Raw genomic sequence first — 13,833 nt, 5'->3', positions numbered from 1 at the left:
CAGCCTGCAGTGACAGGGATGGATTCCAGAGATGTTGTGAAGGTAGAACTGACAGGATTAGTGACTGACTGAATATGTGGGTTAAATGAGAGAGATGACTCTAGGATACTATTCGTTCATTCAGTTGTATTTATTGAGCACTTACGGTGTACAGAGCACTGTGCTAAGTGCTTGGAAAGTACAGTTCAGCAATAAAGAGAGGCAATTTCTGCCCACAATGGGCTCACAGTCTACAAGGGGGGAGACAGACATCAAAACAAGTAAACAGGCATCAGTAGCATCAATATTAATAAATAGAATTATAGATATATACACATCAAAACGAGTAAACTGGCATTGATAGATATAAATAGAATTAGAAATATGTACATATATGCACAAAGTGCTGTGGGGGAGAGCAAAGGGAGTGAGTTGGGGTGATGGCGGGGAGGGGGAGCTGAGGAAAAGGGGGGCTTAGTCTGGGAAGGCCTCTTGGAAGGGGGTGAGCGTTCAGTAGGGCTTTGAACGGGGGAATTGTGTTTGGATTTGAGGAAGGAGGGCATTCCAGGCCAAAGGTAGGACAGGCAAGAACGAGGCCCAGTGAGGAGGTTAGCGGTGGCAGAGGAGCGGAGTGTGTGGGCTGGGCTGGAGAAGGGGAGAAGGGAGGTGAGGTAGGAGGGGGTAAGGTGATGGACAGCCTTGAAGCCGAGGGTGAGGAGTTTTTGCTTGACACGGAGGTTGATAGGCAACCTCTGGAGATTTTTGAGAAAAGGGGGACATGCCCAGAACGTTTCAGTAGAAAGAGAATCCGGTCAGCAGTGAAGGATAGACCGAAGTGGGGAGTGACAAGTGGCTGGGAGGTCAGAAAGGAGTCTGCTGCTAATGTGGTACAACCAGTACCATATTTGTGCATTTCTGAAACAGGAGGATGGTGGTGTTTTCGTCAGTGATGGGAAAGCTGTGGAGAGAAGAGGGTTCGAGGGGGGAAGAAGAAGAGCTCAGCCTCAGTCAAGTTCGAGGTGTCGGCGAGGATAGCCAGGTAGAGATGTCCGGAAGTCAGGAGGAAATGTGAGACTGCAGAGGAGAGGGATCCGGCCTGGAGATGTATATTTGGGAATCATCTGCGTAGAGACGGTAGTTGATTCATTCGGAGAGAATGAGTTCTTCGCAGCAGTGGGCGTAGATGGAGGGGACTCAGAACTGAGCCTTGAGAGACTTTTCCGGATATGGGGTGGGAGGCAGCGGAGGAGCTGACAGAGGCGGAGGAGATGACAGTGTCAGTGAAGCCAAGATTAGATAACGTTTCCAGGAGCCGGGGAGGTCGACAGTGTTGAAGACAGCTGAGAGGTCGAGGAGGAGTAGGATGGAGTAGAGAGGCCTTTGGATTTGGCAGGAAGGGGATCATTGGTGACCTGAGATAGGGCAGTTTTGGCGGAGTGGAGGGGATGGAAAGCCAGACAGCAGGGAGTTGGAGGAGAGGAATTGGAGGCGGTGAGTGTACACAACTAGTTTGAGGAGTTTGGAGAGGAATGATAGGGAGGAGGCAGTGGGGTCGAGGACAGGAGAGACACCGGAGTGTTGGAAAGTAGTGGGGAAGGAGCCATTGGAAAGTGAATGGTGGAAGATGATGGTCAGGGAGGGAAGAAGAGCGGAAGGAAATGTTTTAAAAAGGCATCAAGGGATCATCCTCATCATCAATCGTATTTATGGAGCGCTTACTGTGTGCAGAGCACTGTACTAAGCGCTTGGGAAGTACAAATTGGCAACATATAGAGACAGTCCCTACCCAACATTGGGCTCACAGTCTAAAAGGGGGAGACAGAGAAAAAAACCAAACACACTAACAAAATAAAATAGAATAGATATGTACAAGTAAAATAAATAAATAAATAGAGTAATAGATATGGGAAGTACAAGTTGACAACATATAGGGATGGTGTCAGAGGTACAGGTGGAAGGGGTGGATAATACTAATTATTATGATGATGTCTGGGACCTGGTCCCCAAAAAGGATCATAATTTGCTAATCAATTATTAGTACTAAACACCTACCATGGGCAGATTTCTGTACTAAACTTTTGGAGGACTATAATTGAAAGAGTGGACATGATGATGGTATTTGTTAAGTGGTTACTACGTGCCAGGCACTGTACTAAGCTCCGGTGAGGTTCCAAGCAAATTGGATTGGACACAGTCCCCATCTCACGTAGGGCTCACCGTCTTAATCTCCATTTTGCAGGTGAGGAAACTGAGGCACACTGAAGTGACAGTGGCGGAGCTGGGATTACAACCTGTCTTTCTGACCCATGTTCTAGCCTCTAGGCAGTAGCAGCGTGGCTCAGTGGAAGGAGCCTGGGCTTGGGAGTCAGAGGTCGTGGGTTCTAATCCTGGCTCCACCACATGTCTGCTGTGTGACCTTGGGCAAGTCACTTCACTTCTCTGAGCCTCAGTTACCTCATCTGTAAAATGGGGATGAAGACTGTGAGCCCCACGTGGGACAACCTGATCACCTTGTATCCCCCAGTGCTTTGAATAGTGCTTCGCACATAGCAATCGCTTAAAACTGCCATCATTATTATCAATCAATCAATCAATCGTATTTATTGAGCGCTTACTGTATGCAGAGCACTGTACTAAGCGCTTGGGAAGTACAAGTTGGCAACATCTAGAGACAGTCCCTACCCAACAGTGGGCTCGCAGTCTAAAAGGGGGAGACAGGGAACAAAACCAAACATAATAACAAAATAAAATAAATAGAATAGATATGTACAAGTAAAATAAATAGAGTAATAAATATGTACAAACTTATATACATATACTATTATTATTATTAGGCCATGCTGCAGGAGGTGTGGCCTAGTGTAAAGAGCCCTGACTGTGAGCCCATCATTGGGTAGGGACCGTCTCTATATGTTGATGACTTGTACTTCCCAAGCGCTTAGTACAGTGCTCTGCACATAGTAAGCGCTCAATAAATACAATTGAATGAATGAATTAATTAATGAGTCAGAGGACCTGAGTTCTAATCCCATCTCTGATATGTACCCGCTGTGTGATTTGGGCAAATCATTTAAGTTCCCTGTGCCTCAGTTCCCTCAACTGCAAAATGGGGATTCCATACCTGTTCTCCCTCCTGCTTAGACTATGTGCCTCATGTGGGATGTGATTATGTTGTGTCTACCCTGGTGCTTATTACAGTGCTTGGGTCATAGTAAGCGCTTAACAAATAATACCACAATTATTATTGGAAGATGGCTGGGATAGATGAGGAGATTGGGGAGGTAAGGGGGAGATTTTGGGGTTTTGTAGGTCTGATGGTTTCAGTTTTGTCGAAGTCGATGGCAAGGGATCATCATCATCAATCGTATTTATTGAGCGCTTACTGTGTGCAGAGCACTGTACTAAGTGCTTGGGATGGGAGGGATGAAGCGTGGCTCAGTGGAAAGAGCCCGGGCTTTGGAGTCAGAGGTCATGGGTTTGAATCCCGGCTCCACCACATGTCTGCTGTGTGACCTTGGGCAAGTCACTTAACTTCTCTGAGCCTCAGTTCCCTCATCAGTAAAACGGGGATTAAGACTGTGAGCCCCACGTGGGACAACCTGATCACCTTGTATCCCCCCAGCGCTTAGAACAGCGCTTTGCACATACTAAGCGCTTAACAAATGCCATTATTATTATTATTATTATTATGAAGGGGGCGGGGATTTAAGGAGGGAGTTGAAAGTCAGAAGCAGCTGGTGTGAGAGTTGATAAGGGAGAAGAAGCGTTGGACTGTGTCCAACTTGATCCCCTACCTAGTCAATCAATCATCAATCAATCGTATTTATTGAGCGCTTACTGTGTGCAGAGCACTGTACTAAGCGCTTGGGAAGTACAAGATGGCAACATATAGAGACGGTCCCTACCCAACAGTGAGAAGCAGCGTGGCTCAGTGGCAAGAGCCCAGGCTTTGGAGTCAGAGGTCATGGGTTCGAATCCCGGCTCCGCCGCAAGTCTGCTGTGTGACCTTGGGCAAGTCACTTCACTTCTCCGAGCCTCAGTTACCTCACCTGGCAAATGGGGATGAAGACTGTGAGCCCCACATGGGACAGCCTCATTACCTTGTGTCCCCTCCCCAGCGCTGAGAGCAGTGCCTTGCACATAGTAAGCGCTTAACAAATGCCATCGTTATTAGATTATTATTAAAAGGGGGAAAGTCCGACGCTGAGGTCAGTGCTTGGCACGTAGTAAGTGCTTGAATACCACCGCTGTTGTTGTGGGGCGGAGGAGGGCAGTGCTATTGGAGGCGGGGGAGAGTTTGAGATGGACAAGGTTCGATTTCTGCCGGCCACACCGCGGAGCTTGGGCCCCCGTCCGAGGCCGAAGCTGACCGTCGGGCTCTGCTGCTGACATTCATAATAATAATAATAATAATAATAATAATAATGGCATTTATTCAGCGCTTACTATGTGCAAAGCACTGTTCTAAGCGCTGGAGAGGTTACAAGGTGATCGGGTTGTCCCACGGGGGGCTCACAGTCTTCATCCCCATTTTACAGATGAGGTCACTGAGGCCCAGTGAAGTGACTTACCCAAAGTCACACAGCTGACAACTGGCGGAGCCGGGATTTGAACCCGTGACCTCTGACTCCAAAGCCCGGGCTCTTTCCACTGAGCCACGCTGCTTCTTCATCATCATATATAGTCAGTCAAGCGTGGCTCCGCCATTTGTCCGCTGTGTGACCCTGGGCGGGGCACTCCACTTCTCTGTGCCTCAGTGGCCTCATCTGTAAAATGGGGATCGAGACTGTGAGCCCCAGGTGTGACAGGGGCTGTTAACGGCCAGATTTGCTTGTTTCCATGCCAATGCTTAGTACGGTCCTGGCATAAAGTAAGCACTTAACAAATACATTATTGTTATTATTATTATTGAGCACTTACTCTGTACAGAGCTCTGTGCTAAGCACTTGGGAGAGTACAATAATAATAATAATAATAATAATAATAATCATGGCATTTATTAAGCACTTACTAAGTGCAAAGCACTGTTCTAAGCACTGGAGGGATACAAGGTGATCAGGTTGTCCCACGACGGGGGGCTCCGTCAACCCCCATTTTACAGATGAGGTAACTGAAGCCCAGAGAAGTGAAGTGACTTGCCCAAAGTCACACAGCTGACAACTGGCGGAGCCGGGATTTGAACCCATGACCTCTGACTCCAAAGCCCGGGCTCTTTCCACTGAGCCACGCTGCTTCTTCATCATCCTATATAGTCAGTCAAGCGTGGCTCCGCCATTTGTCCGCTGTGTGACCCTGGGCGGGGCACTCCACTTCTCTGCGCCTCAGTGACCTCATCTGTAAAATGGGGATCGAGACTGTGAGCTGCAGGTGTGACAGGGACTGTTAATGGCCAAATTTGCTTGTATCCATGCCAACGCCTAGTACGGTGCCTGGCACATAGTAAGCACTTAACAAATACATTATTAGTATTATTATTATTATTCTAGAGTGTGAGCCCACTGTTGGGTAGGGACTGTATATGTTTCCAACTTGTACTTCCCAAGCGCTTAGTACAGTGCTGTGCACACAGTAAGCGCTCAATAAATACGATTGATTGATTATTGAGCACTTACTCTGTACAGAGCGCTGCACTAAGCACTTGGGAGAGTACAATAATAATAATAATAATAATGATGGCATTTATTAAGCACTTACTATGTGCAAAGCACTGTTCTAAGCGCTGGGGGATACGAGGTGATCAGGTTGTCCCATGACGGGCGGCTCACAGTCAACCCCCATTTTCCAGATGAGGTAACTGAGGCCCAGAGAAGTGAAGTGACTCGCCCAAGGTCACACAGCTGACAATTGGCGGAGCCGGGATTTGAACCCACAACCACTGACTCCAAAGCCCGGGCTCTTTCCACTGAGCCACGCTGCTTCTCTGCTATAACAGACACAGCATAACAACATAACAGTCTACTATAACAGACACATTCCCTGCCTACAGTGAGCTTTCAGTCTAGAGGGGGGGACAAACATTAATGTGAATCAATACATTGCAGATATTTCCCTAATCAATCAATCAATCAATCGTATTTATTGAGCGCTTACTGTGTGCAGAGCACTGTACTAAGCGCTTGGGAAGTACAAATTGGCAACATATAGAGACAGTCGCCACCCAACAGTGGGCTCACAGTCTAAAAGTGAGTGCTGTGGGGCTTGGAGGGGGGCGATGAACGAAGGGAGCAAGTCAGTGTGACAAGGAAAGGGGGAAGAAGAAAAGAGGGTTAGTCAGGGAAGGCCTCTTGGAGGAGTTGGGCTGTAAGGCTTTGAAGTGGGCGAGAGTCATTGTAGGTTTTGAGGAGTGTGGCCTATAATAATAATAATAACAATGGCATTTATTAAGCGCTTACTGTGTGCAAAGCACTGTTCTAAATGCTGGGGAGGTTACAGGGGGATCAGGTTGTCCCCCGGGAGGCTCACAGTCTTCATCCCCATTTTCCAGATGAGGTCACTGAGGCCCAGAGAAGTGAAATGACTTGCTCAAAGTCCCCCAGCTGACAGTTGGCGGTGCCGAGATTTGAACCCATGACCTCTGACTCCAAAGCCCGGGCTCTTTCCACTGAGCTACGCTGCTTCTCCGTAGCGGTGTTGTCAAGCAGATAGAGTATGGACCTGGAGTTAAGGACCTAGGTTCTAATCCTGGCCCTGCCACTTGTCCGCCAAGTGACCTTGGGCAAGTCACTTCACTTTCCCGGGCTTCATTTACCTCGGCTGTAAAATGGGGATTAAGGCCGTGAGCCCTATGCAGGACAGGGACTGCGGTGTCCACCCCTATTTGCCTGTATAATAATAATAATAAGCATTTATTAAGCCCTTACTATGTGCAAAGCACTGTTCTAAGCGCTGGGGAGGTTACAAGGTGATCAGGTTGTCCCACGGGGGGCTCACAGTCTTCATCCCCATTTTACAGATGAGGTAACTGAGGCCCAGAGAAGTGAAGCGACTTGCCCAAAGTCACACAGCTGTCTATTGGCAGAGCCGGGATTCGAACCCTCGACCTCTGACTCCAAAGCCCGGGCTCTTTCCACTGAGCCACGCTGCTTCTCTACCCCAGTGCTTAGTACAGTGCCTGGCGCCGAGTAAACGCTTAACAAATAGCACAGCTATTACTGTTATCTCTTTGACCCTAGAAGATGCCTCTGATGGAGGAGTTCCTGGAAAGCATCCCTGAGGCAGTGGTATCGGAAGGAAGGCGGGCAGACTTTCTTCTGGCGGCCTCCGCCCCCTAGGCCCGAAGGCGGCCGGAGGGGGTGGCATGGCCGGGCGGCTGGACGATGACGTGCCCCTCATTCTCACCTTGGACGACAATGGGCGGGACCCCCCGGCTCCCCACCCCGGCCTGGGCCCGGAGGAGCCCAACCAAAGTAAGAGCCGCGGTCGCACTTGGCCCCTCCGTCGGGGCAGGTGGGCCCGTCCGTAGACCGCCGCCCTTCATAGCCCAAGGTGGTTAATGCCAGGCAGCGGGGCGTCTCGGGTCCCCGGGGGGCACCGAGGGCCACGGTCCCCAGAAGGCTGTCCCTTGTCACGTTTTCGGGTTTAGCGATCGCGGTGCCCGGCGCTGTTCCGTCAAGTTACATTAACTACAACCTCATTCGCACGTACTCAGCCCTCCCACGTCCTCCCCCGGGCCTGGAATGCCCCCAGTCCCTCTGCCCATCTGCCAAGCTAGCTCTCTTCCTCCCTTTAAGGCCCTACTGAGAGCTCACCTCCTCCAGGAGGCCTTCCCACACTGAACCCCTTCCTTCCTCTCCCCCTCGTCCCCCTCTCCATCCCCCCATCTTACCTCCTTCCCTTCCCCACAGCACCTGTATATATGTATATATGTTTGTACATATTTATTACTCTGTTTATTTTACTTGTACATATCTATTCCATTTATTTTATTTTGTTAGTATGTTTGGTTTTGTTCTCTGTCTCCCCCCTTTTAGACTGTGAGCCCACTGTTGGGTAGGGACTGTCTCTATATGTTGCCAATTTGTACTTCCCAAGGGCTTAGTACAGTGCTCTGCACATAGTAAGCGCTCAATAAATACGATTGATGATGATGATGATGAGGCCTTCCCACACTCAGCCCCTTCCTTCCTCTCCCCTTCGTCCCCCTTTCTGTCCCCCGCATCTTACCTCCTTCCCTTCCCCACAGCACTTGTATATATGTATATATGTTTGTACATATTTATTACTCTATTTATTTTACTTGTACCTATCTATTCCATTTATTTTATTTTGTTAGTATGTTTGGTTTTGTTCTCTGTCTCCCCCTTCTAGCCTGTGAGCCCACTGTTGGGTAGGGACTGTCTCTATATGTTGCCAGCTTGTACTTCCCAAGCGCTTAGTCCAGTGCTCTGCACACAGTAAGCGCTCAATAAATACGATTGATTGATTGATTGATTGCTTGTCCGCCTTTCCGGCCAAAGGCCACTCCTTTCTGGCCAGCGCATCACGCCGATCCCTCTTTTAAACTGTGAGCCCACTGTTGGGTAGGGACCGTCTCTGTGTGTTGCCACCTTGGACTTCCCAAGCGCTTAGTCCAGCGCTCTGCACACAGTAAGCGCTCAATAAATACGATTGATTGATTGATTCCTCGGCCGCCGACTCCCGGCGGTCCGAGCCTCGGCGGTACCGGCTCCTTCAAACGCTCCCCCTGCCCGCCCGGCTTTCATTTCCCAATTTCAGCTCGCCACCCGGCAGTCGTGTGCGTCTTCCGTCTCCCGCCGAGTCCCACCCGGTGTAGACGGGTTAAAGCGAGCAGAGCTTGGAGGCCGGGAGGCCGGGAGACCGACCGACTGTACTAGAACAGTGCTTTGCACATAGTAAGCCCTTAATAAATGCCATCGTTATTATATCTGTAATTTGTTTATATTAATGTCTGCCCCCACCCCTCCGCCCCCCAGACTGTAAGCTCGTTGTGGCAGGGAATGTGTCTGTGTTGGGTAGGGACTGTCTCTGTTTCCAACTTGTACTTCCCAAGCGCTTAGTACAGTGCTCTGCACACAGTAAGCGCTCAATAAATACGATTGATTGATTCCTGGCCTTCCTTGGCCATCCCACCCACTGGGGTCACCGAGGCCGGGCAGCGCCGTGGGGAGACCCCTGGGCCAAACCCACCTTGAGCTCTGTGAGGCCTAGTGCCGGCCCTCGTAGTAGAGAAGCAGCATGGCCTAGTGGATAGAGCCCAGGCTCGGGAGTCAGGAGGTCACGAGTTCGAATCCCAGCTCTGCCACTTGTCTGCTGCGTGACCTTGGGCAAGTCACTTTGCTTCCCTGGCCCATTACCTCATCCGTAAAAGTGGGGATTAAAACTGTGGGACAGGGACTAGGTTCAATCCAATTTGCTTGGCTCCTACCCAGCGCCTAGTACAGTTCCTGGCACATAGTAAGCGCTTAACAAATACGACAGTTATTATTATTATTATCATGGGACAACCTGATCACCGTGTATCCTCCCCAGCACTTAGAAAACAGTGCTCTGCACATAGTAAGCACTTAACTCCCCCTCGTCCCCCTCTCCATCCCCCCATCTTACCTCCTTCCCTTCCCCACAGCACCTGTATATATGTATATATGTTTGGACATATTTATTACTCTATTTATTTTACTTGCACATATCTATTCTATTTATTTAATTTTGTTAATATGTTTGGTTTTGTTCTCTGTCTCCCCCTTTTAGACTGTGAGCCCACTGTTGGGTAGGGACTGTCTCTGTATGTTGCCAACTTGTACTTCCCAAGCGCTTAGTCCAGTGCTCTGCACACAGTAAGCGCTCAATAAATACGATTGATTGATTGATTGATTGATTGATTATCCATCAGCCAGTAGTGTTGATTGAGCATCTCCTGGGGGCAGAGCACTGTACTAAATGCTGGGGAGTGGACGAGGGAATAATAATAATAATAATGATGGCATTTGTTAAGCGCTTCCTATGTGCGAAGCACTGAGACGACCTTCATTCATTGTCATATTGAGTGCTTACTGTGTGCAGAGCACTGTACTAAGCGCTTGGGAAGTACAAGTTGGCAACATATAGAGACAGTCCCTAACCAATAACGGACATGATAGACGATCCCTTGCCTATGAGGAACTTATGTGTGGGAGAGAGACAGAAACAACCAATCAATCGTAGTTACTTAGTGTGCGGAGCACTGTAGTGAGCACAGCACTGTAGTGAGCGCTTGGGAGGGGCCAATAGATTTAGGAGGCACCATCCCTGCCCTTAAGGAGTTTACAGTTTACTGTGTTCAGAGCAATTCAGAGAAGCAGTGTGGCCCAGTGGCTAGAACACAGGTCTGGGCATCAGAAGGCTGCTCTCTGGGGTCAGGACACTGTCTCGGGTGCTCTCTGGCAGCAGGGTGCTATACTGGACGCCCCCTGGGTTCAGGGTGCTGTCCCAGCTGCCGGGCTCAGGGCTCTGTTCTGGTTGCCTTCTAGGTGCAGAGCATTCAGTAATTCGTTCGTATCTGTTGAGTGCTTCCTGTGTGCAGCCCACTGTACTAAGCGTTGGGAGAGTATAGTATAACAATAAGCAGATGCATTCCTTGCCTACAACGAGCTTACAGTCTAAAGGGGGAGGGGGGGATGGAAATTAATATAAATAAATAAATAACAGATAAGTACAGCAGTGTGGCTCAGTGGAAAAGAGCCACGGGCTATGGAATCAGAGGTCACGGGTTCTAATCCTGGCTCCGCCAATCGTCAGCTGTGTGACTGACTGAGCCCCTTCCTTCCTCTCCCCCTCGTCCCCCTCTCCGTCCCCCACATCTTACCTCCTTCCCTTCCCCACACCACCTGTATATATGTATATATGTTTGTACATATTTATTACTCTATTTATTTTACTTGTACATATCTATTCTATTTATTTTATTTTGTTAGTATGTTTGGTTTTGTTTTCTGTCTCCCCCTTTTAGACTGTGAGCCCACTGTTGGCTAGGGACTGTCTCTATATGTTGCCAACTTGTACTTCCCAAGCGCTTAGTACAGTGCTCTGCACATAGTAAGCGCTCAATAAATACGACTGATGATGATGAAGTCACTTCACTTCTCTGTGCCTCGGTTACCTCATCTGTAAAGTGGGGATTAAGACTGTAAGCCCCCCGTGGGACTACCTGATCACCCTGTAACCTTCCCATTGCTTAGAACAGTGCTTTGCACACAGTAAGCGCTTAATAAATACCATCATTATTATTATTATCATTATTATTACATAAGTTCTGTAGGGCTGGGAGGGGGGAAAGGGAGCAAGTCAGAGCGACACAGAAGGGAGTGGGAGCCCCCTCCTTCCTCCGCCTCTCCATCCCCCCTGCCTTACCTCCTTCCCTTCCCCACAGCACCTGTATATATGTATATATGTTTGTACGGATTTATTACTCTATTTATCTTACTTGTACATATCTATTCTATTTATTTTATTTTGTTAATATGTTTTGTTTTGTTCTCTGTCTCCCCCTTCTAGACTGTGAGCCCGCTGTTGGGTAGGGACCGTCCCTATATGTTGCCAACTTGTACTTCCCAAGCGCTAGTACAGTGCTCCGCACACAGTAAGCGCTAAATAAAGCAGCGTGGCTCAGTTGGAAAGAGCCCGGGCTTTGAAGTCAGAGGTCATGGGTTCAAATGCCGGCTTCGCCACTTGTCAGCGGTGTGACTTTGGGCAAGTCACTTCACTTCTCTGGGCCTCAGTTCCCTCATCTGGAAACTGGGGATGAAGACTGGGAGCCCCCCGTGGGACACCCTGATCACCTTGTAACCTTCCCAGTGCTTAGAACAGTGCTTTGCACATAGTAAGCGCTTAATAAATGCTATTATTATTATTATTAATAAATCATCATCAATCGTATTTATTGAGCGCTTACTATGTGCCGAGCACTGTACTAGGTGCTTGGGAAGTACAAATTGGTAACATATAGAGCTTGCGATTTAATGAATGAAAAAGAGGGGCCCCTGGGGAGGAGGAGGGCGAGGGGTGTTTGGAAGCAGTACCCTGAAAGTGGTGTTTAGAGCCCAGCGTTTAGTACGGTGCCTGGCACATAATAAGTGCTTAACAAATACCATCATTATTATTACTGAATAAAGTGCCATTTCTGCCTGCCCCAAGGCCCTGTGGAGATGAAACCGGGCTCGATTCCTAGAAAGGGGAGGCCTGGACTCCGTGTCAGCGTCCTTTTGCCGAACCCCCTGTAGAATCCAGGTCGGAATAGAGTTGGATCTGACTCAGGAGCCCCCGTGATCCCCCTCATTCGTTCATTCATTCAATCAATTGGGCAATTTCTTGCCCAATAAATTCAATCAATTGTATTTATGGAGCGCTTACTGTGTGCAGAGCACTGTACTAAGCTCTTGGGAAGTCCAAGTTGGCCACAACGTGGTCCAGGTCCCCTCACCTGGACCACCCAGCTGGGCCAGCTGGAGAGTTTGTTTCGTTATTATTAATAGTCATTAAACTATTATTGTGACTTTGATTTTCCTTTTTTCACTGTTCCCCCTCTGGCTGGGGTCTTGGGAACGTCGGAGTGAGGGATAGATGACACAGTGGCCGAGTCCGTAGGGGACAGCCAGAGGGATTCCCCCAGCCTTATGGAGAAGATAGTGGATAGAGCCTGGCCCTGAGAGTCAGAAGGTCATGGGTTCTAATCCCGGCTCTGCCACGTGGCTGCTGTGTGACCTGGGACAAGTCACTTCACTTCCCTGTGCCATGGTTCCCTCATCTGTAAAATGGGGATTAAGACTGTGAGCCCCGTGTGGGACAGGGATGGTGTCCAACCCAATTTGCTTAGATTCACTTCAGTGCTTAGTACAGTGCCTGGCACACAGTAAGCACTTAATAATAATAATAATAATAATGGCATTTATTAAGTGCTTACTATGCGCAGAGCATTGTTCTAAGCTCTGGGGAGGTTACAAGGTGATCAGGTTGTCCCACAGGGGGCTCACAGTCTTAATCCTCACTTTATAATAATGATGATAATAATAATGATGGCATTTGTTAAGCGCTTACTATGTGCAAAGCACTGTTCTAAGCGCTGTGGGGGGGATACAAGGTGATCAGGTTGTCCCACAGGGGGCTCACAGTCTTAATCCCCATTTTATAATAATGATGATAATAATAATGATGGCAGTTGTTAAGCACTTACTATGTGCAAAGCACTGTTCTAAGCGCTGGGGGGGGATACAAGGTGCTCAGGTTGTCCCACTTGGGGCTCACAGTCTTCATCCCCATTTTACAGATGAGGGAACTGAGGCTCAGAGAAGTTAAGTGACTTGCCCAAGTTCACACAGCAGACATGTGGCATGTGACATGTGCCCCTTCCTTCCTCTCCCCCTCGTCCCCTTCTCCATCCCCCCATCTTACCTCCTTCCCTTCCCCACAGCACCTGTATGTATGTATATATGTTTGTATATATTTATTACTCTATTTATCTTGTACATATCTATTCTATTTATTTTATTTTGTCAGTCGGCAACAGATAGAGACAGTCCCTACCCAACAGCGGGCTCACAGTCTAGAAGGGGGAGACAGAGAACAAAACCAAACAGCCCCAAAAAATAAAATAAGTAGAATAGATATGTACAAGTAAGATTAATAGAGTAATAGAGGGACATCCAACACCTCTGACTTCTCCCTCTCCATCCTAGATTCTCCCCCAGAGATCCAGAACGGACCATCCACCATCCCTGACTCTTTCCAGTGTTTCAGCACTGATATCCCCCCTCCCTGACTTTCCCTTCTCCATCCCCGCCTCCCCCAGTGACGCTTCATGGACCCCTAGTCAGTGGATTTCTCTTTCAGCCCCAACAAGGAATAGTAGCAGTAGGATTCAGA

General features: G+C 48.6%; 1 protein-coding gene across 1 annotated transcript in view; it reads left to right on the top strand.

Annotated features, from left to right (window-relative positions):
• The window catches only part of TPCN1 (two pore segment channel 1), a 63,544-nt gene that overhangs the window by 6,013 nt on the left and 43,698 nt on the right, over window positions 1-13,833 (top strand). Inside the window, 1 exon segment of the mRNA XM_038763585.1 lies at window positions 7,152-7,385. Within this exon segment, the coding sequence (XP_038619513.1) occupies window positions 7,277-7,385 (109 nt within the window). The 5' untranslated portion in view covers window positions 7,152-7,276.

The sequence above is a fragment of the Tachyglossus aculeatus genome, chromosome 21 (genome assembly GCF_015852505.1).
Source record: "Tachyglossus aculeatus isolate mTacAcu1 chromosome 21, mTacAcu1.pri, whole genome shotgun sequence".
Lineage (NCBI taxonomy): Eukaryota > Metazoa > Chordata > Mammalia > Monotremata > Tachyglossidae > Tachyglossus > Tachyglossus aculeatus.
This window is presented reverse-complemented; position numbering and strand designations above follow the sequence as displayed.